This window comes from Pteropus medius, unplaced genomic scaffold, assembly GCF_902729225.1.
Source record: "Pteropus medius unplaced genomic scaffold, Ma_sr-lr_union100, whole genome shotgun sequence".
Classification (NCBI taxonomy): Eukaryota; Metazoa; Chordata; class Mammalia; order Chiroptera; family Pteropodidae; genus Pteropus; species Pteropus medius.
The window spans coordinates 22,094,097-22,121,827 of NW_024344378.1; the positions used below are offsets into that span (position 1 = coordinate 22,094,097).

Genomic DNA, 27,731 nt, shown 5'->3' on the forward strand with positions numbered 1-27,731 from the left:
GTCCGGTGTTGCTTGAGGAAAAAGGGGTTCAATTACTGGCAGTTGAGAAGGTCCGTCGGACCTGTGTGAGATTCTGAAGGGACCTGGGGAGTTTTGGGGCTGTGGCACTGTGTCTTCATTCCATCTCATCTCCCCCAGAACTGATGGCTTTCATGTACCTGGACAGAAGCACGTCTAGGTACCGCGCCTATGTTAGCTGCTGAGACAGGGAAACGTGGGTTTGTAGGTGGCATGTGGGGGAGAGAGGATGAGAAGGGGAGATATTCTTAAGGGAATTGGAGAAAAATTGGGGACAGTCTAGAGAGGGGTGTGTGGCTGAAAGGAAGAGGTAGAGAGAGAAAGGGGGAGAGCAGGGAGGAAGGCAGGTCTGGAGGGAGAGGGAGAAAATGATGATGGAGATGACCTTCAGGCAAGGACTGAAAGACAGGACATGGAGTAATGAGGTGAGAGCCTGTATCTTTGGGGGGGCGGGGCGGGGCTGGGGATAAGGCTGTGGGGCCAAGATGTACATTAAGCTATTGTAAACAAATGAAATCAAATGCCCAAACATCTGTGGGAACCTCAGGGCCTTTCTGCTGGGAATCCCAGGGGTGGAGGTGGGATTGGGGGTATCTAAGTTGGGTTCTCTGCCTTTTAGCAGCTTATAGATTTTTAAGATCCTCTCTGTGCCCCCTCCAAGACACCTCCCTTCCCTAGACTACCTGCCCCACCATGAAAAGTATGAATCTGTGAAGAGTTAAATACCAGCTCAAGACAGCACCATGGAAGATTAAAGTCCTGTAGCCCAGCTCTAATTAATCCCCCACCCCAACTCCCTACCCTCCTCAGAAAGCTTTAGTGCCCCCAAACTTGCCAAGCTAAGATGAGGTTCCTACCGGGCTCTGGGGTCAAATGGACCACAGCTCTCTAAACATAACTTGAGTTACTTGACACCCCATCCCCACTCCCAGGAACCACCTCTAAGCCGTGTTCCTACCTTCATATTGTCCCTCCTGCCTCCCACCTCCCACAGCTGTCCTTAGACCTGGACAAAGGGTCCCTCCTCTGGTCCTCCATGCTTTTAGAGGGCATCACCATGGCCCTTGTCCAATCGTGCCCCTTCTCACAGAGCACAGAGATAACATAGCCAAAAGGATGTGCCCACTAGAAGCCCCACCTCATTTCCACACCTGTGCTCCATGAATTCTTGCCCAGGGGGCCAGAGCCTGCTTCCAGCCCTTCCTCCTGAGTGCAGACTGCTCCTCCAGGCTGCGCACCCAGGCTCAGGGTGGCCAAAGGGCAGCTACTGTGAAGGTCTAGACGGAGCCCAGTTTGTACATGCTCCTGTCACAGCAGAAGGCCCCTTGCTGTGTAGGGTGAGAGAAGGAGGGGGTGGGCCACACGGAGCTCAGGGACAGGGTTAGACACTCCTCGTAATAATATGTTCCATACAGAATTCCAAGGACTGGAAAGTTCTGCATTCAAACCTGGCCTTACAGGTCTTTCAAATAGTGCATTTGTCAAGGCAAAAGGAGAGACTGTGTCTTATTTGACAATGAGTAGCTTGATATTTAACTCTTAGATACTTACACATAAGGTATGAGGCCTCTGACTTAAGGCCACGACCTGCAAATGCTGGGGTGGGCCCATCCAATTGCAAACATTATTAAGTAATGGAGATTTTTTTTCTGAAGGTTTCAGAAGAATGGGGGAATGTGACATTGAATATCACAAAGCAAAACTTCCTAAAATTTCTATTTGATCAACTCTGTTCTCCCCTCCAATTTCCTCTCCTTACTATAGCCAGCTCGTCTCTTCTTTGTTCCCAGAAACCATCTCCTTGGCTAGCCCCTCCAGCCTTGCTAGATCCATCTCTTCACTCCCCAATCCCCCAAGACTTCTCAAAGTCCCCGCAGCTCCCATCGCCTCCCTGAACAGCCCTGCACCTGGTTAAACAGCTCTCAGCCAAGGAGTAGCCTGTCCTATGTCTAAATGGTCTCTTCTCCCCACGTGTCCCATTTTCTGTTATCACAAGCTACTTCTCATCAATGCTGTGTCTTTGAGTCATCTCTCTCACTAGGCGGTGAGCAATTCGAGGGCAGGGATTGCACCTGGTTCAGCTGCATGACTTCCAGCACCTTATACTTTAAAAGAATTCATACATAGTTTCATAGACGAATTGCAAGGAGTTGGAAGCTGAGTTAGGCCTGAAGGATAGACAGAACATGGAAAATGAACTCAGAAGAAGAAAGGAGTAGAAGGAACAGGAGGGGCAACAGTGGGGTATCTGTGGGCAACGGTGAGCCATTGAAGATTCTTGAGCTAGGGCACAACATGTTAGGAAGGTCTATCTGCACGGATTTACTGAAGTCGGGAATAGCCAAGATGCAGGGAGGGAAGGAGAGCAGTTTGGTCCTTGGATGTCAGAGGGGCAGGGAGGCAAAGGCAGGACAAATGGATGCGGGAGTCTGTACCTGGGGCTTGGCGAAATGACTTGCCTGAGGCCACACAGTTCAGTCAGAATTAGAACTCTGGTCCCCTGAGTATCAAGCTGTACAATTTCCTCCATACCGAGTCTCAAAGGAGGTGGGGCTGCACTGAGTCTTGAAGGCTGCTTAAGGGGAAAGTTTGCCGAGCAGGCATGGCATTGGGTACGTTAGCCAGGTTCTCCCCAGGTGCTGCTGGCAACATCCCTAGGTCATAGCTTTCTGCAGGAGATTCTGGCCTTCTCACTTGGAAGGAAAGCACAGGCCCTGACTTGGGAAGGGTTGAGGAATGCCCAGTGGGGAAGAGATTCGTGTTAGCTACTGTTCAACCTCCCGGCTCCTCAACCTGGGAGAGGCGGGCAGATGGTGATGCTTACACCCTGGGGCCCTGTAGGACTGGGTGAGGGGCAAAGGGAGGTGGGATATCTCCTGATACTTTGCCTCCCTGCCCCTCTGACATCCAAGGACCAAACTGCTCTCCTTCCTTCCCTGCATCTTGGCTATTCCTGACTTTAGTAAATCCATGCAGATAGACCTACAGTGCTCTCTGTGGCTTCCAAAGCTTTATTCGTGACCACCCCACTTTCCCACCTCTCTACCTAGTGAATAGTATTTATTCTTCAAGGATCTCCTTCCACAAAGCCTTCAATCCTCAGACTTCTCTCCTCTGGACTCTCACAGGCATGTGCTTCCACTACAGTTTACTACTTGCTACCCTCTGCAGAAAACAGCTGTGTGACTTTGGAAAAATCACTTAACCTCTCTGTGCTCCAGTTTCATCATCTGTAAAAGGAGGGTGATGAAAGTATTGTCCACAGGGATTTTAAGCGGATTAAATGAGATAATACATAGAATAACTGCTCCACTCCTGCTAGCCGTCATGATGATGACAATGATGTCTTGTCTTTTGGTTGGTTTGGGTCTGTCTCCCCCACTGCTCTGCAAATTCCTTGGGGACAGGGATCACATCTGGCTTGTCTTCATCTCCCCAGCTCTGTCTCAAGAACCAGCGCAAAGTAGGTCCATTTATTTAATTCACCAGCACTTACTGAGCACTTTCTATGTACCAAACCCTGTGATAGAAACTGGGTTTAGAGATAAATAAGAAGTTCAAAGGGCCCCCAAAGTCAAGGTGGACACAGACCTATACATCAAGAGTGCAGCAGAGGGTCTTAGAGCTGCTGAGGCTGTGAGCACAGTCAGGCACAAAGGAGGAAGCAGGCAGTCTCTATCAATTCAAAGCTTATTGAGATGAAAGGAACTGTCCCATGTGACCCCCACAGCAATAGCATTTAAGGATGAGGAGATGGCCACTCAGCTGAGACAATCTCACCACTAGTCAAGGACGGGGCTGGGCCTGGGACTCCAGCCCCTCACTTCTCAAGGAGGGGGACTGACAGGGACACCCTGAGATATCCCTCCTTCCACTGCTCCCCAGCCTCAGCCTCTGCCCAGAGTGCTGCAGGTTACAGGACTTCCGGGCAACATCCATTCATTCTTGGGCTTCCAGGGTATTTTTAGCTCTGGGCAGCCAGGCCGGTGATTGGCAGCAGGCGGGGCCCATGTTTCCGAGCCCTCTCTGTTGTTCCTGGCCAGGCATGAGAGGTAGCTGGGCATGGGGAGTGGGCCGAGGCATACCTGGCACCGCAGCCCACAGCTGCCTCATTGTCCCTGGGGGAGGGGCTGGGCTACTGCTGCTGCCACCGACCCAAGGCTGAGAGCATTCTTTCCTGTTGATTCATCACAGGGAATGCTTTGGGCCCAGTTAAGGCAGGGCAGGGGCACTGGTGGGGCATCTAGGACATGAGTGGCCAAAGGTGGATGGCAGTCCGCCGGCAGCCAGGTCAGTGTGACCGGGCTGTCACCCAGGGATCAAAAAGGTCCACCTTGCCACCCTAGCCCTTATCACACTCTGCCTTGTGGTGGTGTTTGCTTACATGTCTGCCTCCCCGCCCCCAGACTGAGAAGACCCCTCCCACGCCCACCCCTGCAGTGTCTAGCACTCCAGCACCTTGTCTAGCATGTAGGAGAAAATCAATAAAGGTTTGCTGAATGAATGAGCCTTTGGAACAACACTCAGGCAAGGGTGGGGGAAGAGCCAGAACCAGGCTGTACTGATCGGGCCTAGGGAGAAAGCGGGGAGGTTGGAACTCTCTGCCCGTTTTATAGATTGGGGCACTGAGGCACTGGGAGGGGCCAAGACTGTGGGAAAGAATTTGGGGGAAAGGGACTGGCATCCGGCACCTGGGTGCTCAGCTAAGCTGATGGGACTCCCCTTTTTCAGCCATTTCTACTTTCGTCATATTCCACAGCCTCCTTCTCCCACCCCACTTTCAAGTGCACTCTCCTTCCCCAGAGCCTGTCAAGGACCAGGACTGTCTCAGCCCACTCTGTAAAGGGTTGTAATGGAGAATTTAAGTTCTTCCAGTGACTGTTTATTACCTTGGGGAGCAAGTCATGTCCCTCGGGCCTCAGTGTTCCCAACTGTTCAGTGGTAGAACTCATGCCTACATAGTACTCAATAAACTTCGAGGGACCAGAGCAATGGAGAAGACCTCCTGCCACTCGAAAGAAAGCAAACCTGTACCAACCATCCTGATTTTCTGAACTGAGCCCACCCCCCAGCCCTCCTGCCTGCACCTCCAGAAGGGAGTCTACATTGTCTTAAGTAACCAAGCACCTTATGACAGGGAGGCGCTCCTATGTGGGGGGTCCACTGGCACCTTACAGAAGCACTGAATGTAATCCCCAGGTCAACTCTGAGGGTGAGCCTATTACCCGGTTTGCAGAGAAGGAAACCGTGCTTCAGGCAGGGACTCGGGAGCCATAGCGGCAGTCCTGGGAGACGCAGCTCGCTGGCGCTGAGCCACTGTCCTTTCACTGGGACTCGGATCCTCCCATCGTCCCTCCTGCTGCCGCGCGCCAGTTTCCTACATGGAAAACAGCTCCTCCTCCCCCCTGACGCCCTGTAACTTCGCGACCCTGGGATTTCCCAAGGCAGGTGGGCACAGACACGTACGCGAGCTGGCACCCGCTCGCCCTGGCCAGCGTCCCGGCTAGGCGCGCAGGGCGGCGGGGCTTCGGGGCGGGGCGCCCGCCTCGTCCAGGGCCGCCCGGGGGCGGGGCCTGCGAGGCCTCCTCCGCGCCCGCTGGGTGGGGGGCGCCCGTGGCCCAGCGGGATAAAAGGGCCCTAGGAGACCCAGGAGGCCCGTTAGAGCTGCTTGGCCGCAGTGCCCGCCCAGCCCCGGACCGTCCGCGCTCCAGCTGGTGAGCCCCCGCCTCGCCCTAACCCTGGGTTTGTCTCTTGCTGTCCTGTCTGTCCACCTCCGTCTCTCTATGGGTCTGCAAGCCTCTGAGGGTTCCTGAAGGTTGAACGCTGGGAGGGATGTAGGTCACTTGGACAGTTACCCTAGCCCCCTAGTCGCTCACAGTTCGTTTCCAATGGAAGTGTCCAAGTTGGGGAACTTGGCCCCAGGCCCACCTAGGATGGTGTGCTGGGGCCTCGGGGTACATGCGTGTCTTGTTTGTGAGCACACTAAGTGTAACTATATCTCTGCCTTCTCACCCAGGAAGGAGGCAGGGGAAGGGACAAGACAGGTTCAGATGTCTCTCCTGTTACTTGGGGGAAAAAGAAGCAGGGCACAGCAGAGCTCTCCAACTAACCAGACCAAAGCTGATGATGGGGGTGGGTAGTGGGAGGAGGGGAGGAGGGAAGGCAGAGGGTGGAAGGTGGGTAGAAGGCTTCAACCCCCACATTTCCTATGCCTGGACAGGTAGGGCTCAGAGACCATTTGCTGGCACTGCTTCAGGTCACCATAATCAGTGGTCCCAGGGAGTGTATCAGAGTTGAGAGTGGAAGCTCCACCTCATCTCCAAAGAGCTAGAGAGAAGGGGTTCAAGTTAACTCCGGGCTGGTGCCCACCAGGACAGCACCCCACAATGCTCCCTCCTGAACACCCTTGGGCATTTCCAGTCCTTTCTAGGGGTGCCAGGTCAGGCCAGGTGCCAGAGTCCTCTGGCAGCACCTGGAGCAGGTGCCTCTCTGCTTCAAGTTGGCAGGGTCCTGGCTCTGTCATTTGGTTGCATTCAGTCCTGGCATCCACCCCAGTGACCTCACACCACAGCTGGGTCATAAATCAACCAGCAACAGGCTGGAATTTCATTCATCTCCCTGCCTCCCTTCATTCTTCCCCCTCCTCCTCCAGTCTCCCTTTCTCTCACGGCTGAGAGCCTGGCGTCTGGGTCCAGGCTGCCTGGGTTTGAATCCTGGCTGAGGAAGTTACTTCACTACTCTGGGCCTCATTTTCTCATCTGTAAAGTAGAGATACATATTCAATAAAAATTTTATTTTATATTATATTATATTATATTAATTATAATAATTATTATTAACCCCCACACCTTCCCACATCCCTCCCCTCACCCTGTCTCCTCCTTCACTTGGGAAAAAGGCTGACGCTTTGAGGCTGTTTTCTTCTTTAAGGGTGGCTCCTCACCCTGGTCCTCTTTTCTGTGCTCAGTGCTAGGGGACCAGTTATGGGAGACACTGGGGATTAGTTGTGGAGACAGCAAGCAAACACACCAAGTGCCAGGAAGGAGAGGACCTGGGAGGGCTCAATGGAGGGGGTAGCATTTGAGATGGGGTTAAAAGGCGTGTAGGAATTTAACAATCTGAAATAAAGGGAAAGGATACTCCAAGTACAAGGAACAATAAGAGCAAAGGCTTGGAGGCTGGGGATTGCAGGTACGTTGGGGAATGCGAGAAGACAAGTTTGGTGTGAGCAAAAGCTGTGAGGCACCTACAGTGGGCAGGAAGGCTGGGAAGAAGGGCTCCTCCTGTATCTGACCCTCAGTCCCCACTATCGCCCATTTACCTCCTGGGCAGATTCCATGGAAGGGAGCTGCCCTGGCCTAGCACGCAGGGTCCTGCTGCAGAAGCTCGCCCCCGCCTCCGGGGAAGCCCCTTGGAGGAGAGGGAGCCTGTTGGCCCAGAACTGTCCACAGCCTCTAATAACACCTCTATGTTGCTGTGGGGACGTCAGCTACAGCCACACTGGAAGATCTGCTTAGCCCATCCCACAGGCCATTAGAGCATGTCATAGATTTGGGGACCCCCTAGGGCCACCCCCTCCTCAAGTCACATAACAATTCGCTGGCAGAGTGAGGAGTATCCTGACTCCTGGGAATGGGGAGTGGGGTCATCTCTCAGGCCAGACCCAATGTGACCGCTGGGCCCTCACAGCTGGAGGGCCCTAAACCCAGTCCTTCCCTTCCTCTTTTGTCATCTTTGAAATGTCCCTACCCACAGTGACTGAGTTTGGGTCAGTCCCTCGTCGTCTACCTCTTTCCTTAGGGGCGATAGAGGAGGGAATGGGGACATCCCAAGCAGCAGAGAACACTCTGCTCCCGGTGACAGCCAGCTGGCAGGGGGAGTGACGTGAAGAAAACAGTGTTTAAGTCTGGAAAGGAAGTGCAGGAGGGGTCAGGGCAGGAAGAGGCTTCAGCAGCAAGAAAGGGGAGGAGGCAACACTCAGCCTCAGGAAGTGGAGAGAAGAGAACCTGGGTTCAGAAGGAAAAGAGACAAAGCTGGAGAACGTCACAGAGAAGGGTACCAGGAACTTACTGTTGAGTTAGCATGTGGCTTCCATTCCTTCTTTATCTAAAGAGGGGCTGGGACCAACCTAGTCCAATGGTTCTATAGTAGCTGTTACAGCTGCGGTTACTAATAGTTAACTGTCAACTGAGAACTTGCTCTTCTAAGGGTTTAACATGTATTCATTCATTTAACTTTCACGAGAATCCTGGCTCTATTCTGGGCACTGGGGGCTGGAGCTTCATTCCTGAGCTCATCCAGGGCACTTCTACCCAGAGCTTGCCCACTCTGCCTAGCTCTGGACTGGCCAAAGCAAGAGGCCTCGCAGCTGAAGGGGCTGGGGCTCGTTGCGGGAAGGAGTATGGAGTGGTTTTCAGTCAGATACCAACCCGAAGGGAAAGGAGTGGCAGGGGACCCCTGTGAGACCTTCCCTGCTGAGACGGACCAGCTACACAGTCCCCCAAAGACATCAGTGGCCATGGAAGAGGGGGGTGTCCCCCAGAACATGCTTTCTTATGACTCAAGCACTGAACAGGGAGTGAAGGACAACATTCTCCATCCACTGCTCCAGACCGCGTCAGCTCCCCGTCAGCAGCAGAGCCCAGAGGTGGAGAAACTTTGGCATTGGCAGCTGCAGACATTTGGACAGCTCTCAGCTATAACTTAATCCTCTATGTTCCTCCCTGATCCTGGTCCCAAGACCAAGGCTGCTAATGTATGAGGGAGAGGACCAGCCCCCAACCTCATTCCCTCTAAGGACCCGAAGAGCATCTGATTACAGCCTCCTGGAAACAGGAGCCCTCTCTGGTGTATGGTCACTGCCTAAGATCCTCCCAGGACCCTTTGCTTCCTTCAGGATGAAGGAGAAACTCTCTGCATGGTGCATAAGGCCCTTGATCATCTGGCTCCAGCCTGTCCTTCCACCTGTATCCCCTCCAAGCTCCCAATACTGCAATACAGGATTAAGAGAGAGCACCTTCTCTTGCACAAATATCTCTTTCCCTCTTCCCTCCTTTCTCCATTCTGTTCTCTCTACCTGGTATGCCCCTTTTCCCACCCAGGAGTACTCTTATTCATCCAACAAGGCCCAGGTTAAATGTCCCTTCTCTGAAAGTCTTCCCCGATTCCTCTTCTCTGAGCTCCATGAAAGCAGGGAGTAGTGTGTGATGTCTTCACTTCTTTGTCCCACCACCTGGCCTAATAATTGGCCTGATGCAAGTATCCCAAAAATGTTTGTTAAATCAATGTATGAATCATGCACCTAGATGGACCTAGAGCTAGGGCTTGAGGATATCATAGACTGTGTGAGCTGGAGAAGAGATTAGACAATATTTGGTTCATCCTCCTCACTTTAGAAATAAGGAATTAAGCCTAGAGAGTTTCAGAGACTTGCTGAAGCCACACCACAAATGAGTGGTAGAGGTCTAGGCCTCCTTCAAATGACTGTTTCCACTCAGCCTTCCATGTGCCTTCTATGGTGAGGGAGGCTGGGATGCTGGGAACATCGAAAGGTAGGTGAGGACAGTACCCCTGGGGTAGATATTCTGAGCCCCAGGGAGCTCCCCCATGACTCACAGGGTAGGCTACCTCTTCTATCTACATATAAGACTGTATCAAGAATAGCTATTGAACACTTACCCTGTGGTAGGCTTGTACTACACATTTTACATACAGTACTTTATTTAACAGTCACGACAACACTGTAAGACAGGAATTATTACCTCCCACTTTGCAGGTGAGGAGACTGATACTCGCTAAGGTTAAACTTAAACTTCCTCAAGGTCACATGGCCAATGAATGGTGAGTTTGAATAAAATTGAATAATCTCAGAACCCAGGTTCAATCAGTGCCACTGAACACACACGTGGAAGGGCCCTTCCATGCTTTTTCTCTGTCAGCAGAAGAGGCCTGAGGTCGGGGGTAGAGGTGGTGATCACTGTCACGTTTACTTATTCTCCAGGTGCCTTGGCCTCAGCTGCCCTTGAAGTCACCATGATGTGGTTCCCACCAGCCACCCTCTCCCTGCTCCTGCTACTCCTGCTGCTGGGCCAAGCCCCTCCCAGCAGGCCACAGTCACTGGGCAGCACAAAACTACGGCTGGTAGGCCCAGGAAGCAGGCCCGAAGAGGGCCGCCTGGAAGTGTTGTACCAAGGCCAGTGGGGCACCGTGTGTGATGACAGCTTTGCACTCCAGGAGGCCACAGTAGTCTGCCGCCAGCTAGGCTTCGAGGCAGCCCTGACCTGGGCCCACAGTGCCAAGTATGGCCCAGGGGAGGGTGAGTGACTGGTACTGCCCAGCAGGATGACAAGGAAATGGTAGAGGCTTCTCTCAGGGGCTAAGCTCACCAGGGCTTCAACAGAACACATCAGACTCCTTCCTGTCCTTTAATACCCAGCTTAAATGACCTCCTCCATGAGGCATTACCTGAGTGCCCCAGCTGCAGATGACCCCTGCTCTGACCCTCCCTTTTGCACTTGTAATGAGGCCACCACCATTACCACTATCACTCAACTCTAACTTCCTTGAGCACATGGTGGGTATTTAGCAAATGTTGCTGAATGAACAAATGGATGGATGAATGCGTGAACAGGTTGGACTAATTCCTAAGCCTACCTGGCTTTTCCCAAAAACAGATTCTACAGGACCCGATGACAAGAGGAGGCAGTAGGCAGGGTTGTAGACACCAAGATCCAAGGAGAACCAACTCCTCTCCCCTCTCCACTCCCACCACCTCACACTTTCTATGCAGGGTTTAAAAGGAAAGTCGATAACTGTGGGGTCCTACCTTGAGGCAGAGCCCATGACCTGCCTTTCTATATCCACACGTGTGAGTGTGTGTGTATGACACATGTGGGACCTGAGCATCAGCCGTCCCCTCCCATACAGGACCCATCTGGCTGGACAATGTGCGCTGTGTGGGCACAGAAAGCTCCCTGGACCAGTGCGGGTCTAATGGCTGGGGTGTCAGTGACTGCAGCCACTCAGAGGATGTCGGCGTGGTGTGCCATCCCCAGCGCCAGCGTGGCTATCTTTCTGAGAGGGTCTCCAATGCCCTTGGGCCCCAGGTGAGGAGGCTTTTCAGGCCTTGGCTTGAGCCAAGTATTTGGTCAGGGGACAGAGAGCCTCCTGGGTGATGAATCTGGAGGAGAGAGGGGAAAGGGAACAGAGCATGGGCTAAGAAGCATCCCTGGGCCCTGATTCCTGTTGATGGCCTACAACAGGGACCTGAACAGAGGGCCCCAGCGTGAGGCTGGGCCTGCTAAGAATCACTGAAGTTGCTCTCTGTAAGGGAGACAGTAGAGGGGGAAGGGGCTGCCTCACCCACAAGGCCCGGCCACAATTGCTGCCTCTTCCCGGCACAAACAACCCCAAGCTAAAAACAGCCCAAGCCAAACAACAGGAGCAGGCAGGGCAGGTCCTGGCTCCCACCGTCCACTGCCAGACACCCTCAGCCTGAGGAGAGCTGGCCCTGGCCCACCAAGCACTGTAGGCTTGGATGGTCTAAGTCACCTCAGGGGTAAAGTGGGGGGTTTCATGGGCCGAAGGATCGTATTGGTGGTCTTAGCAGCTGTCCTCATCCTCAGCTCTCCCTAGGGTGGCAAGAGGAAGGCCCCTTGTGCCTAGTGGAAGCCTCCCAATCTCCAAGGGCTCCCATCCTGACCCCAGGGAAGGCAGATCTGCCTGGCTCTCTCTGGAGTTGAGGAAAGGACCCTAAACAAACCAAGGTTCTGCCTTGTGCTCACCCTGTGGCCTTGGGACGAATATTTCCCCTGTCTGGGCCTCTGTTACCAGCACATCCTATCGGGAGGCCGTGGGTGGGTCATCTCTAATCACCATGAGCCCCAATTCTACCATGTGAGGACCTGCAGTAGGCTCGGCAGGGGCAAGAATCCCAGGGCCCATGGTGACCGTGCACCTTGCAGGGCCGGCAGCTGGAGGAGGTGCGGCTCAAGCCCATCCTTGCCAGTGCCAAGCGGCAGAGCCCGGTGACTGAGGGAGCTGTGGAAGTGAGGTACGAGGGTCACTGGCGGCAGGTGTGTGACCACGGCTGGACCAGGAACAACAGCAGGGTGGTGTGCGGAATGCTGGGCTTCCCCAGCGAGGCGCCCGTTGACAACCACTACTACAGGTAGGAGGATGGCTGGGTAGAAGGTGCCGGGGAGGCAGGGTTAAGGGGCACTGGCTGTGTGCACATGTGTGAGTGTGTGTGACACGTATGGGACCTTGCAGAGGACAGTGAGCTTGGAAGGGGTAGGTGTCTATGGCAGGACATTCAGTGGGGATTGGGATTGGGAGGAAAACAGGCCCAAATGAGGAATGTGCCTGGATTTCCTGGGTTCTGGAACCCTCAGAATAATTAAGAGGAGAGTGAATATGAACTTTGAGACCTTGGGAGATGCCTAGAAATGGTCAGAAAATAAATATTGTACTTGCCAATCAATAAAAAGAATTGATTATAATATACAATACTCCCTAAATGAAAACAATTGAATGTAAAATTGTGTTCCTGATTTAAAAAGTAGACTTTCCTGAAGATAACTTACAATGCTGCCCATAAAGATTAGACAACTCGAGTTCTGGTCTCAGCTCTGCCACTAACTAGCTGTGGGGCCTCAGCAGGGCATCTGAGCCTTAATTATCCAGTCCGCAGGGAATTATCTCAACTTTGCCACAGAGAATTTCCTCAACTCTCATCCAAGCCAGGCCTTGACTGGGTTATGTGTGAGCAAAGTATGGGGTGGGGTGGCATTTGGGAGAGGAGACATAAAATTGTCTGTCAGAAACGTGACAGAATAGTCACGAGATTGCATTAGCCTGTAAATAATGGCCAGTCACAGCTCTACCAGTTCTGTCAGTGGAGACTATGTTCTCATCAAGGGAAAAATCTCCCATAGTACATCTGCGTTGTCTACCCTCTGACCCCAATCAGTTTTAGTCACTCTGGCCTGTGTCTCTGATTTAGATAACCCTGGTACTAAAGACCAGACACATAGCTCCATCTTTGGGGATGACTGGGATGAGGGCTCCTGACTCCCCACTGCCTGGTAATTGCACACCTGGGCCTGGCCAACACCTACCACTTATTAGGAGGGAAACCCTGATTATAGCCTATGGGTGGGCAGCCCCCACCAGCAAGGCCTTCAACTGCCACCTGTTCCCAGAGGACCTCTCTCCTGCGTCCCTTCTCTTGGGATGCTCCCTAAAGTGCCCCTTCTTCTGGACTGCGGAGAGGGTGAGTTGGGAGCTGCCTGCCCCAAAGGCAGCCCAGTACAACAGAGACCTGACTTGGGGATTATTCAAGGGGGCTTCCCAGGCCCTGCTTTCATTCCCTATAAAACAGGAAGGAAATCTGTGAGGTGGCCATCCTTTCGGGGCTGCTGTGATGCTCAGCACTGAAATAAGATCTATGAACAGAGTTTACAAACTGTGAAGTCTGGCACAAACTCAAGGACAACTGTGACGAGCCAGGGTAACAGGATAGGGTTTCTGCATGTGCGCCACTCCCCACCTGTTTTCTCCTACCCAGGAAAGTCTGGGATTTGAAGATGAAGGATGCCAAGTCTAGGTGAGGAGTATACCCTTGGGGAAGGATGTAAAGGGGTGTGGCATAAAGGGCCTCCCTGCCCCGCTCTCCCCTCCCCAATGCCTTGGCCTCCCTGAGTCCTGAGCTTCCCTCAACCCCTCCCCCACCCACAATCTCCCTTGTCTTCTAGGCTGAAGAGCTTGACCCAGAAGAATTCCTTCTGGATCCATCGTGTCAACTGCCTGGGGAAGGAGCCCCACATTGCCAACTGCCAGGTGCAGGTGGCGCCAGCACGGGGCAAGCGGCAGCCAGCCTGCCCAGGTGGCATGCACACTGTGGTCAGCTGTGTGGCAGGGCCCCGTTTCCGCCCTCCAAAGGCAAAGCCTGGGCGCAAGGAGTCCCGGACAGAGGTGGGTCCTCTGGGCCTGCACCCAGGCAGGAAGGCACAGGCCCCTCTTAGCAGGACCCAGTCTTTTGGGGAAGGATGGGTGGGGAGGAGCTCTAGGACAGGCAGGAGAGGAGGGACAGCAGCCCATCAAGGAGGCATAAGTGCAACTGGGAGGAGGAGAGTGAAGCACAGAATGGTAGAATCTTGGAATTTATTTAAAAAGGACTGGTTATAACCCATCTACCACAAATGGAAAGCTGACATCACCTGCCATGAATAGAAGGTGACCATAAAAACAGTAATTACACTGTAGCTACATCCCGTGTTGAACCTGAGCCTGGCCCTTTGTTATAAAAAGCAATGAGCAAGCGCTGGTGAGGTGTTACAGACAGGGCAGCACCTGATGAGATGGTCTCCTCCATGAAATAGGAAGGAGTGGGGGCAGAGTTAAAATGGATATCGCTTCCCCACTATGTAAGTGAGTTTAATTAACGCCATGTCCCTACATGTCTTTAAAATCATTTCACAGATCCCTTTGGGAAGTGTTGATCTAGTTCAACTCCACAAGACAAAGAAGCAGAGGCTGGGCAAGAGGAACTGTCTAGGGACTAGGTGGCAGGGTTTTGAAGCCCAGGGACCCCACTCCTAAGGCTCTTTTGTTAGAACTGGAATTTGTTCTTATTATCATTATTGAGGTGGCTCTTCGTCACTGAAGAAAAGGAGGTTGAGAAAAAGAGCTTATTTGAGGTAATAGCTTCAGGCAGTCAGAGGAGGGACTGGAACTCCTATAGGTGGCTCTGGCCAGCCTGAAGGGGCCCCGCCAGGGCTCCCACGGTGGGTCAACCCCTGACCCTACTCCTCGGCCCTCCCTGAAGCTGGTTTTCTCCCAGCAGGAGCCAAGGGTGCGCCTCCGCTCTGGGGCCCAAGCGGGCGAGGGCCGGGTGGAAGTACTCATGAATCGCCAGTGGGGTACGGTTTGTGACCACGGGTGGAACCTCATCTCTGCCAGCATTGTGTGTCGTCAGCTTGGCTTTGGCTCTGCTCGGGAGGCCCTGTTTGAGGCCCAGCTGGGCCAAGGTGAGTGAGGAGGCCTGGAGCGGGGTGGGTGGGCCTGAATGTGCCACTGGTCTATCCCTTGGTGGCCCAGGTAGTTCCAGGGTCCAGGACAGCTCTCCCCCTCTGTGGTGGGGGAGCCACAGCTGGGTGGCTACGGACATGGAGCCTCACATGGCATTTCCCTCCCTCCCTCTGTAGGGCTGGGGCCCATACACCTGAGTGAGGTGCGCTGCAAGGGATATGAGCGGACCCTCAGTGAATGCCCCTCCCTGGAAGGGTCCCAGAATGGTTGTCAACATGAGAATGATGCTGCCGTCAGGTGCCATGTCCCAAATACGGGCTTCCAGAATCAGGTGAGCTCAGTCTAGGCATCGCCTCAGGCTTGAGGACTGGGGAAGCCCGGAGATAGCCCCAGGACACCGCACGGAGCCAGTGGGGAGGAGTTCACAAGAGGCAGCTAGTGCTTCTGCATTGGGCCTCAGTCGGCCTTCCCTTGTGGCAGCCTGGAAAGCCCTCTCCTCTCTGAGTCGCCCCTAGCCTGGCCCACATCCCCTCAGCGCAGCGAGACCCTTCAGATGGATGTGCTCTCCCATCACGCCCTCTCAGAATCCCTGTAAAGCTGAGAAAGAAGGTGCCTAGGGCAGAGGGCCAATGGGCTGTCAGCTGGGAGTGGCACTGGGGAGGCTGCTGGGATGGCGAGAACCCAAGTGTCAGGCTAATGTGTACTGCAGGCAAGTCTCTCACGTCTCTGATCTTGGTTCTCTCTTCTGTAAAATGGGGTTAAGTGTCTCACGTGGTCACTGTGAATGGGACGATAGAGATGAAGTCCTTTGCAATTGGTAAATTGTCATTAATGGTAGGATTTCAAGTAGGAGAGGGGCAGGTACTGGAGTAGGAGCCATAGGACCAGGCACTTTGAGTCAGATTTCTCGAGTGGGCAGGGACATTAAGGACTATCTAGTAATGATTTTTGCTTCAATACCTGGAAGAAATGTCCTCATGTTACAGAGGAGACAAACCCAGAGAAGGGGTGTGTGGTGTCCAGGACCGCACAGCGAGCTGGCCGGGAGGTCCTGAGCTCTCCCCTCCTAAGGCCGCCCTGTTCCTCACACACCTCTGACCATTGCAGGTGCGCTTGGCTGGCGGGCGCAGCCCCGAGGAGGGTGTGGTGGAGGTGCAGGTGGAGGTGAACGGGGTCCGACGCTGGGGGGCTGTGTGCAGTGACCACTGGGGACTCACTGAAGCCATGGTGGCCTGCCGACAGCTCGGCCTGGGTTTTGCCAGCCACGCCATTAAGGTAGGTTCATTTTGCTCCCAAACTTCCTGTGCTAAAGCTGCTAACCCTTCATTCATTCATTCATTCATTCATTCATTCAACAATTACTCTAGGCCAATATAATGCTGGGTGCTGGGGGTACTGGGATGAAGAAGACACAGTTCCTGCCTCACGTAGCAGTCAGCTAAGGGAGGGAAGCAGTCGTTAATAAAACGTTCACACAACAGGCACATGGTTGTGTCCACAGGAAAGATGAACAGAAGTTAGGCAGATGAGGAGGGGAGGGATAAACAGCCCATGCAAAGACCTGTGGCCAGAGGAAGCTCGACTCAGTAGAGGCAGTCAGGGACTAGGCCTGGAGTGTTATGAAGTGTGAGGGTGAAGAAGGAGGCAGGACCAAGACCATTTGAGGCCTGCAGTGCAGATTTTGAAAAGATTTCTGCCTCACTATTTGGCAAACAGGGTGTAGACTAACATGAATACAGGAAAATACACTCAAGAAACAACCCTGTCGCAGTAGCCCAGATGAGAAATGATGCTGGCTGGGACCAAGCTAGTGGCAGTCCTGGGAAAAATAAGTGGATAGAGTCAAAAGATACCAAGAAAACAAAGTCAAGAGGATTTGGGAATGGCTGCGGTAGACAAACCTCTTCACTAACTACACCCTCACTGGCCTGCCCGACAATGCCAGGCACACCTGACCTGGAGAACTGGGCCCAACCCTGAGCACAACCTACCATCAGGGGCTGGGAGATGGGACAGGCTGCCTGGGAGCGCAGGAAGGGAACAGGACCATCCTCTTCAAATAGCTGAGGGCTGTCATGTTGGAGAGGGATAGGAACAGGGCCAGTTGTGGAAGCCAAGGCAGTGGATTTTTGCCTCAATACACACAAAAAATGTCTACTATTGGAGGGGTCCAAAGTGTCACGGACTGTTCCATCACTAAATATTTTCAGGCTGAAGCTGGGCACAGCATGGTGGGGGCAGTTGGATGGGGTCTGAGCCTCGGATGGGAGTCAGTGATGATTCCAAAGGCATCTCTCTGCCCTGACTGGGTGGTGCTGGCTGTTTTCTCAGGATACCTGGTACTGGCAGGGGACGCCAGGGGCTGGAGAAGTGGTGATGAGCGGCGTGCGCTGCTCAGGCACTGAGCTAGCTCTGCAGCAGTGTCAAAGGCATGGGCCGGTGCACTGCTCCCATGGCACGGGACGCTTTTCAGCTGGAGTCTCTTGCACAGACAGTGAGTAACAAGGAGGGCCCACAGGGCCGTGGGATATGCAGGCCTGGGCTCCCCCATAAGCAAGCCTATACCTCCCTTCCATGGGAAGGGCCCCAAGTGTTGGTCCCAGCTCAAGGCCAGCAGGGTAGGGGAGTGGAAGGAGGGCTGGACTTGGAGCACTAATTCTGCCATTTACCAGCTGTGTGTGGCCAAGTGACAGCTGCGTGGGGATACAAATTCTGCTCTGCCCATTTCATGGAGTTATTGTGAGAATTAAAACAGAGAATATGTGAAATATAAGGATATATAATTTTCATGTCATGACCTATAGTTAAACAGAATAGAAAATAATAGAATGTGTTCCATTTAGTAAGGGTATTTTTTTTCTTGGAATTATGTATGTGTGTATTAAGTCACAACATAAAATATATTTCTTACTGTAGTTTGTAGTAAGAAAAAAGTCTGAAAACTGCAATATAAGAAGGTATATAAATATGAGGACACACGAGCCTAAAGCTCCCTGTGTGCTCTCCTTCTGAGCTGTGGAATATGCACAAAGAGCTTTAGGCCAACGCCACTTTCAGGCATCGGTCTACCCCACACACTCAGATTCCTGGGGCAGCAGCACCTCTCTCTGAAACCTGCCAACCAGGTCCATGCCAGGGTAACTACGTATATCCAGTCCAAAGATGCAGGCTGGCACCAACCCAAGTGGCCCCTCAATCTTCTTCCCAACCAAGCTCCAATGCCAAGACGTCCTTAACCTTTGTCAGTAAGCTTTAGGGCTTTCTCCATCCAGTGCACTTTGGAAGAACACTGGACTTTACAGCTCACCTTTCCCCGCAGGGTGATGGGGCACGGGAGTGGGCCTTCCCCTGGAGTGGCCGATCTGTTCCTGAATGCATTTGATGCTTCACAATGGCTTAGCACAGCTGACCTGCTGCCTCTGTTGCCATTCCTATTTGTCTTCTATGATTTTTCTCATTTCTTTCTTTTCTTTACTCTCTCTTAGTCTCCTCTCTGAAAGCTCTCCTTCTTTCCCTCAGGAACTCTAGGGTTTGTCAGTGGGTACACCCTGGTTCTTTCCAAAATATACCACAAGAATGTCAAGCGCATTTTTGTGATGGTACAGGCACCATATAGCAAACCAGCCATACCCCCACTCCCACCCTCAATCCCCATCCACTGAAGTAAACCACTGTTCCCACCTCACCATAGTCAGCGCTGCGGCTCACCCATATGATGCCTCTGACAAAAATCTGAACTGTAACCGTTTCTGCATAGATAAGTATTGAGAATAGGCAACTTTTCTCTCTTGATGTTACATGGCAACAGCCGTGGATCTCCACATTTCTGTACTGACATACATGAGGGAGAGCAATGGTAGAGGGGGCGTGTGGCCTCTGGGGAGGGTAAGAGCCCATGACAGGAAGGGAACGGGAGAAGCACTGAGCAGTTTATCAAAGACACATGCTCTAGCATGTTGGATTTTTACGCATAGAGAAGCACTAGAAATGGCCATGATGCCTCAGAGGGGAATGCACAGGATGCCCTGGTAGGAATACCCACTATAGCAATCAGATTAGAAAGGGAACCTTGGAGAAAGCACAGTCCTGGAAACTGCAGCAGAATGGACTAGAATGGCTGAGCTAAGGAGCTGGCTTGGAGATTAACTCTCCTAACCACCCCTTTTCACTGAAAGAACTGAAGCCCAGAGGAAGAGACTAAGCTAAGGTCACCAAGTTAGATACCAGTAGCGCTTACTGAAGTTGTAAGAGCTAAGCTACACAAAGGCACTTACAGGCTGAGAAGCATTTTACAAAAGAAATATAAGCTTACATCAATTGCATGCTTACCATGAGCCAATGATCTAAACACGTTACAGGTATTATCACATTAATAATATCATTATTGTTATCCCCATCTTACATTTGAGGAAAACGAGAGACAAAAAGGTTAAGCAAGTCACAGAGCTAGTTAATGGTGAAGTCAGAAATGAAGCCAAGACATGAACCCAGGCAGCCCAGCACCAAAGCCAGCACGCTTAACTGTGACACCAGCCACTTCCCAGGTTAAGGCAATGACAGATCATTCCTTTGTTACTAGATCTCACATCTCCTGACTCCCAAACTACCCTACTCTTCTGGGGTCCCCCATGACAGAAAGCAAACACAGTTGCCTTCCTACCTCTGTATCCCCACCGTGCTCTCTGTGGCCCAGGTGCTCCAGACCTCGTGATGAATGCCCAACTAGTGCAGGAGACGGCCTACTTGGAGGACCGCCCGCTCAGCCAGCTCTACTGTGCCCACGAAGAGAACTGCCTCTCTCAGTCTGCTGACCACATGGACTGGCCCTACGGACATCGGCGCCTGTTGCGCTTCTCCTCACAGATCTACAACCTGGGCCGGGCTGACTTCCGTCCCAAGACAGGACGCCACAGCTGGATTTGGCACCAGTGCCACAGGTTTAGTACCTGCCCATGCCATGGCTCTAGGGACAAAAAGCGGGTTCCAGGGGGCAAACCAGTCTGGTTTTTCCCTGGCCTTAGGCACTTTCCTGGGAGGGGTGTGCACTCTAGATAAGAGTCTTCCTTCCTAGACGCCTTACTAGCCTTGCTTCCAGGAGGCAATAGAGAATCCCAGTAACATCAGTCTGCCCTCTCCATGCTCTATCACCGGCCCTGGATGTAGCCAGGTCGATGGTGTTCATGGGGTCCATTTTCCCCAGGAATGTCCAACAGCAATTACTGCTGCTAGAGCTGGTCTCTGTTAGAATATCAGACAATTTTTCAATGTTAGAGCTTAGGTCTTTTCTTTAAAAGCCAGGTAAAGTGGGCACTCCTAGAAACCCGGAGACCCAAAATAGACATCTCATCCAGGATGCTGGCTCTGCAGGAAAAGCTTGCTGGTTTCTGCAGCAGCAAAGCAAGGTCCCCAAAGAAGAGCATGAATACTGGTACTCAGAAGAGATAATGAGCATTCTTTCCTATCAGGAGTCTCCAGCCCAGACAGGAGAGACAATGCCTGTGACAAAGGCAGTATGGAAAGTGTTTTTCTCCTCAGGACACAGCCAAGGGTGGGGAAAGCTGAGAGGACTGGGCAAGGACTCTGGGACTTGGACTTGCTGAGATAATAAGCACCTTGCCCTCTAGCACGAACAGAGTTGTCATTAGAACTGGATTGAAAACAATGGTAGCAATTTGGTCCCAGGCGGAGAGGGAGCAGAGTAAGCATCCTCCTCAAAAGCCAACTCCTAGGCTGGTTCCTATAAGCACCCCTTCCTTCTACCTCTAGATCAGGCCTTGAAGCCAGGTGCCAGCCTTCTGTAGAGCTTTCATCTCTCCTCACCTGAGTTGACACCTTAGGTAATAGGGACAGCTGTGCCTTGCTGTCAGGCAGGAGAGCCAGGAAAGTAGGCCATGGGTCACACTAATCTAGGGTTTAGAAAGGAGAAGGGCACTGCCCTGCTATTATAACGTTGTTCTCTGGGTAATGATGGGGCCCAGGGCCTCAGTCTTCCCTGCCAACTCCTCCAGAGAGGACCCTCTCCTGTTGCTGCCACACTGACAGCTCTGACCCTTCTGCAGGCACTACCACAGCATTGAGGTCTTCACCCACTATGACCTACTCACTCTCAATGGCTCCAAGGTGGCTGAGGGACACAAGGCCAGCTTCTGTCTAGAGGACACAAACTGCCCCACAGGTATGTGGTTTCCTGTCAGCATACCTTCTTAGTGTTATATTCTGTACCCACTTTGGGGTAAGATTCCCCTCTGCTCTCTTCAGTAGCCCCAGGTACCTAGAGACTCTGGCTTGGCAACTGTCAACTCTCAAGGCAATTCAAAAAGGTCAATTTCTTACCTTCTGAAATTTTAGGTGGAAGATCTCTACTTCCTCTGCATTCCCAACCATTTAGCAACCAGTTTTAAGATGCTTAACACTTCCTATTTTGGGATAATAGTTGCAGATCTATCTCATCTCTGCTAAGTTCTTTGAGGGATCATCTGATTCCTATTTACATGCCCATAGTTCCTACCCCTTAGGAATGGTAAACGCTGGCTATTCAGAGTGTCCAATGGATGGACAAATGTATTAGCACAGTAGCTGGAATCTTCCAAATACATTTCCTAAGCCAACAAAGATTTCCACTAGAGCACCCACAGGAATAGTCTCTCATCAGAGGAGGGTTTGTCACAGTGTTGGATTCATGGTTAGTAGGAATTCTGACTCTGATATTCAGACAAGTTATTTAAATGAACATTGGGTCTCTAATCTGATTGGTAAGGCTGACGTGAGGTAAAAAGATAAAGTACGTGGAAGACCTAGCAGGGTGCTTGGTCCTGAGTACCTATCCATCACCTCAAGTAATACCCTTTCTTACAGGACTGCAGCGGCGCTATGCATGTGCCAACTTTGGGGAACAGGGAGTGACCGTTGGCTGCTGGGACACCTACCGACATGACATTGATTGCCAGTGGGTGGATATCACAGATGTGGGCCCTGGGGATTATATCTTTCAGGTAAGGGGGCTGGTGGGGATTCCCCGCAGGGACTCCATTTCCTCCAGATGTTCCAAAAGCTTCACTGGGGTCAAATGAAGGAAGAGTATCATAAACAGGGTCTCCAACCAGGTCAGGCACTTGAAGGAGCTAGGTATGCTAAAGGGGAAAAAACACTGAGTCAGGATCCGAAGGACCTGAGTTTCAGTCCTGATTCAATGGACAATGAGCAAGTCATAGTTTTTCAGTTGTGACTTCTTAGTCCCCATCTATAAAACAGGGACATTAATGCCTACCTCCTGGGGTAACTAAAGATTAGTGAAACAAAGAATATAGAAACATGCTTTGTAGGACTACATGAGAAAAAAAGAATTATTACAGTCACTATCAACTCACTCAGAAGCCAAATCACCTGTTTTCAGTTGTCCTTTCCTCTCACTCTAGGTGGTTGTAAATCCCAAATACGAAGTGGCAGAGTCAGATTTCTCCAACAACATGATGCAGTGCCGCTGCAAGTATGACGGGCACCGGGTCTGGCTGCACAACTGCCACACAGGTAACTGCAAGCCACTGTGGGACCCACAGCTCGGGGGTGCTGGAAGGTTCTAAATGTACCCACGTGTGTGACCTCAAGGTGTGTTTAAAAGGCTAGGCATGGAACAGTTGAATTTCTTTTGACATCTTCACAGGTAGATTTCTAGAACTGATCAGACCATCAAGCTTCATCCAATCACTATTTCTACATCCCCTTGTCCTTCAGACTGTTTGGATTACAAACTGTTTCCCATCTGTCCTACTCTGTTACTTCAAGCCATGTCAGAATTTCCCCTTACCCGTTCCCGTTTTTTCTCCTCCCTTTCATATGGTCACAGAACCTCTGCAACAAGTTACACAGCGAGTGGCAGAGCTGGTATGCGGCCTGGGTCTGAGTTAGGGTCCTGTGAAGGGCCTCCATCCTTGACTCACAGGGAAAAAGTAGAAGCCCCCCCCCAGATCTGTGCTGGTATCTTCAGCTGTGATCACTGCTTGCAAGGAGACCATGGAAAACAGGGCTCAGGGCACTTGCAGGACTGGCAGTATCAGGTGATCCAGTGCGGGCATAGTAAGGAGGTGGTTGCTTTAGCTCCTATAAGGAAAAGTAGCAATTCCTCAATCTTCAAGTTTAAAAATGCTTGTATTTGCTATGGGCTGTGTATTCATATCCACACTTGCATATGTGGGGTAGGGCAGCCATGTCCATTCAAGCAACAAACATTTATTAAGACCTACTTCTGTGCTGAACACTGGGCCAGGCACTACGATGTAAATAGGAGTAAGATGCTGAGTTCAGTATCAAGTAGTGTAAACAGATATGCAAATGGATAACCCCAATACTACCGAGTATCCCAAACAGGTATGAACTAAATATTGAGAAAGCAGGAAGTTATATGAGCTGGTTTTCAAAGGAGAGGGGCAGAAGTTAGAAAGAGAGAAGGAGAAAGAGCATAGGATTTGGCTTCAGAAGGCATCACTAGGTTCCAGATCCAACTTCGACCTCTTTCTAGCTGTAAGATAGTGAAGAAATCCCAACCTCAGAAGTTTCCTCTATTGTACTTCAAACTCACTAAGGTTCTTTGCAGGGAGCATTATGCTGGTTCTTGCTAAAGGAACCTGTAGGCTTCTGGGAACCACTGACAAATTTCAAAGGGGGCAAAAAGATCAGATTGTTTCAAAAGATAACTCTAGCAACAGATGGAAAGACAACGAGAAGAGGAAGAAGAGACAGTCTAAGGTTTGAATATGTGTGAATGGATAGATTGTATGGCCAATAAATAAGAATATGAGAGGAACCAGGAATTGCAATCTGACACTGTGCATATGGAGACAGCAGATCCTCCATAATGCTAGCAGCAGATTGTGAGGGAGGGATCCAGGGCAGTGAGGAGGAAAGAAAAACAATGAAATTCTGACTCATCAGGGTCCTTGCAGAAAAGAGCACACTTGGATAACAGTCTGAAGTTATTTAATGAACGGACTATTTATAGAAGTGTAAGACTAAGGAAACAGGGGTGTTGAGACATCCAGGGATAAGCAAGGGTGGAAAACTATTTTCACCTTTAGGCTTGAAGGGGCAGAGAGTGTCCTGGAGCCGATGAAAGCTAAAGCTGTGGAGGAAGGAAAGCCTGGCCTGGAGTCATAATCAACCACTACTGCCAGAACAGGGGGAGAAATATCTCAACTTCTTTCCCCTTCTACCCTCTGATCTCCTGCTGTTGCTTCCCACTGACCTAAATCAACCAGAAACCAGAGGATGAGAGCCAGGGTGAGGCAATCTCTAGGGGTCATTTCTCCAGGGCACAGAGAGAACAAAGGAGAGGCGGCAAAGGAGAGTAACAGCACAACCCTTTCCACTCAATAGCCTGTTCTTCCCGATGTCCCTCAAACTACACACCTGTCAAGAGTCTGTTTCTATAGAATGAATTGGAGTCTGGCCCGTGACTGACATGGTATAAAGGAATAGCTCGACAGAATGTCTGTTTGTGACGTTGTCAAGGAAAGGATGAGCCTGCGAGAGGGTTGGCTACTTACCTGTTTTCCTTTGGCCCACAGGGGATTCATATCGAGCCAATGCAGAGCTCTCCCTGGAGCAGGAGCAGCGTCTCAGGAACAACCTCATCTGAAGCCATCACGGCACACTCCCAGCTGCTGCCCACACCAGATACCTCAGCTTATTGGAGCCATGCCCTTCACAGAACCCTAACTCAGAGAGAAGAGGGCCAGTGCCAAGGGGCACCAAGAACTGCTCAGGAAGCCTTTTGAGGGCAAGATCACCAAACCAGGATGGTACTGCTCCCTTTGGATGGCTCTGGGCCTGTCCCCTAAGGACCTTTGGTCTATGGACTATGACCGCCAGACTTTGTTCAGCTGAGTTCCCCTTCCATAAGGAGACCCAATCTTTCCTGGATTTTGCCCCAGAGTTCCTGGTTCAGGAGCAATCAGTTCCTTAGGGATGGACTATGGCCCAGTCCCCCATCTAAATGGTGCTTTGCAAATGTCTTGGAGTAGAAGACAGAGGACCAAAATACACAAGAGGTGGGAGTAGCCCTCTGCAAGGAGATCAAAGCAACACAAATAGCAGAGAAGTTTGTGAATTCATTCCCCTGCTTGATCTCTCATTTAGAACTCACCTGTCATATTCTCTAAGAGTCTGTTCTTTAGTGCCATTACCTTTATCCTACTGCACATATGGGTGTTTCTAATATCCCTGGAAGCTTAGGCTTCAGGCATCTCCTTATCTTCTGATGGGCCAACAGTTACTGACTGCTTGAGAAGGGGCAAGATTTGCAGAAGTGGCCAGACAGGGCAGCAAGAGAAGGTCAAGCAAAAAGACTGCTGAGATAATATGGATAATATGGACCCTAGTCCCAGTCAGGGCCTCTGCCAAGGAAAACCTATGTGCCATATCCAATCTCCCTCAAGATCACTGTGTATCTCAGGACTGGCTTAAATTTCAGATCTCAACCAAGTTTCTGAAGTGAACTTTGCATTGAATAAATTTTTGCAATGGAAAGAACACTGGGTCAAATAAGCCACTCATCTCTGTAGGAAGAACAGGTCTGGTAGACTGGGCGGCCAGGCGACTATAGGGGAACATTTAATTAAGGACAAAACCTAGGAAAAGTCACCATCCCTACTTGACGTGGCTGTGATATGGTCTTGCTCAAGTAGTATAAAACCCCATGGTCTTCCTGGACATAATTCTTAATCTCTTCTCTACTTAGACAAACTTAAGAGATGATCCTTACAGATCTGACACTCTAATGCCAATAAAGGTTGCTCACTATGGACTGCTTTAAAGACAAGATCGGCTGTGATTCACTGCAGTTCCTAGTACACTAATTTTACCTCTTTTCACTCCCACTGAGCTGGTGACTAGGATGCACACTACTCACAACAGCCTCACTACATTTCTCTGATATTAGCCTACCATCTGCTTCCCAATTCCCACCACAGGCTCAATTCTGAAACATGAGTTGGAAAGGTTAAGGGATTAAAGATAGGAGACAAGGAGGTAAAGTTCAATGATTGTAAACTTTTATAACCAAGGCTGCAAAGCCAAAATGAATGTTAGCAAATGGGCCAGGTTTACAATAGTGTTTCCCTCCTCACATCATGAGAGCTAGCCCCTCCTTAGACAGTAAAAAAGGACATGCTCTGGGGTATGCTCTATGAATATGAAAAAGTACTTTCTTCCTTCTCCTTTACCTTCTCTCTTTTCGACTCCCTCATTTCCTTCATTAGGCAGAGGGAGCATTATATTTTGGCATGGCAGTTTAGGTAAACAAGGGAAGGACTGATTTCCTGTTGGAGCCAGCAAACATCTCCCAAACAGTAACAACATTATACTCGCACATGCCGCTAATGGTCTGTGAAGGAATGTGAAGCTAGCAAGGAAGCATGTGGTGACTGATGACTAGATTCAGGCAGGGAGGTTACCCACAGCTTCTTGCTGGATCCAGTGTCCAAGAGGGCCAGAAAAAGCAGGCCTGGCAGCCAGCCACCAGCTCTGGTCTCAGTCTTGCTGCCCACATCACACGTTTGATAGGTGCAGCTAGTTCTAGTTCTTGGAAAAAGCTATACAAAGGTTGTGCTGTTACACCTCTGAGTTGAAAGGGAAGGGCATGAGAAGATTGGTGGCTGGCATGACTTGTAACTAGATGAGGAATGTTAACAGAATACCAACCACCGAATTCCAGACAGAACCAAAAATGTCAGAAGATTTTCACCTCAGCATACTTTAGTCTCAGAGAAACTAAAGTGCTAAGAACCTCAGCTTACTCTTCAGAAGCCCAATTTATTTCTATTCCACAAAGGCTTTCACTCTACGGGGAATGTATCAGAACCCAAGGGGAATGCAGTACCTTTCTATTATAAATTCCAGGTGATCCTGGATTCAGACGTTCAACATGTATGAAGCAACATACATGCAAAGTAGAGTGCATTAGCTGTCTTCTCAAATATCTAACAAAGGAGCCAGTGGCAGTTACAGGGTGCTCACCAATTAGCTCAGCTTATGAAGGCATGGTTTAGATATGGTCAAAGATTTGATACCCATCTGTACAAATTCAATGTAGTCTGTGCTGGGCCATGCAGGCCCTCTTACGTCCAGCCAGGATACATCGATCCCAACTACTAGAAAAATAAAACTTAAAAGCACCTTCTCTACTAATGGGAGAAGCAGCAGCACTCTACAGTGTTCAGTACTGGCTTTAAAAAAAAATCCTCTGGGTCTGGTTATAAGAAAAAATCTGAAAGTTAGAGGTGGCCAATTGTTAGCTGAAAATAAAATGTAAGTTGCTAGCTACAAAAGTAACTTTTAGGAATTATAAGGACCTCAAGAAAACTGGTAATAAACAAGAGACTGTATGTTAATATTAACAATGCTCTTAAAAGCTAAAATGCTGCCAAAAAGGGAAGTACCCTCAGAGGCAATCATCTTTTTACTGCCCAAGGTCACTCTCGGCCTTGAAGAATCAAAACAGAGCAACGGTCTATCATTTGGTTTTAAGCCTGGCTACAATTCTCTGCATTTCTTTTCAAATGCAGCCATATTGTTCAAATAGACCTGCCTGTCTCAGAGAAGTCTGTTCTGTGAAGACAGAAAGCACAAGCTCTACAGCTACAAGCCAACGACAGGGGCACTGGTCTAAGTACTAGAACTAGGGTCAAGAC

The 27,731-nt window shown here is 50.8% G+C and overlaps 1 protein-coding gene across 2 annotated transcripts; it reads left to right on the plus strand.

Annotated features, from left to right (window-relative positions):
* Positions 1-5,577: 5,577 nt before the first annotated feature.
* LOXL4 (lysyl oxidase like 4) lies at positions 5,578-25,856 on the plus strand. 2 transcript variants are annotated; one of them, XM_039871572.1, is made up of 15 exons: positions 5,578-5,732; positions 10,019-10,333; positions 10,945-11,123; positions 11,982-12,187; positions 13,586-13,624; positions 13,773-13,992; positions 14,861-15,047; positions 15,225-15,379; positions 16,156-16,323; positions 17,380-17,542; positions 19,742-19,985; positions 21,108-21,223; positions 21,904-22,040; positions 22,464-22,575; positions 24,609-25,856. In XM_039871572.1, the coding sequence occupies exons 2-15, from the start codon at positions 10,051-10,053 to the stop codon at positions 24,677-24,679; spliced, it is 2,280 nt and encodes a 759-aa protein (XP_039727506.1). In that variant the 5' UTR covers positions 5,578-5,732; positions 10,019-10,050; the 3' UTR covers positions 24,680-25,856. The 2 variants fall into 2 exon arrangements, with proteins under 2 accessions (XP_039727506.1, XP_039727507.1); XM_039871573.1 differs by having other exon boundaries at positions 14,864-15,047.
* The last annotated feature ends 1,875 nt before the right edge of the window (positions 25,857-27,731 follow it).

Bases quoted from the DNA above. Each gene is read 5' to 3' on its own strand.
- LOXL4 (XM_039871572.1), top strand. From the start codon at position 10,051: ATGATGTGGTTCCCACCAGCCACCCTCTCCCTGCTCCTGCTACTCCTG. The intron at 16,324-17,379 runs GTAGGTTCATTT...CTGTTTTCTCAG, and splicing joins TTGCCAGCCACGCCATTAAG to GATACCTGGTACTGGCAGGG. The intron at 22,576-24,608 runs GTAACTGCAAGC...TTTGGCCCACAG, and splicing joins GCTGCACAACTGCCACACAG to GGGATTCATATCGAGCCAAT.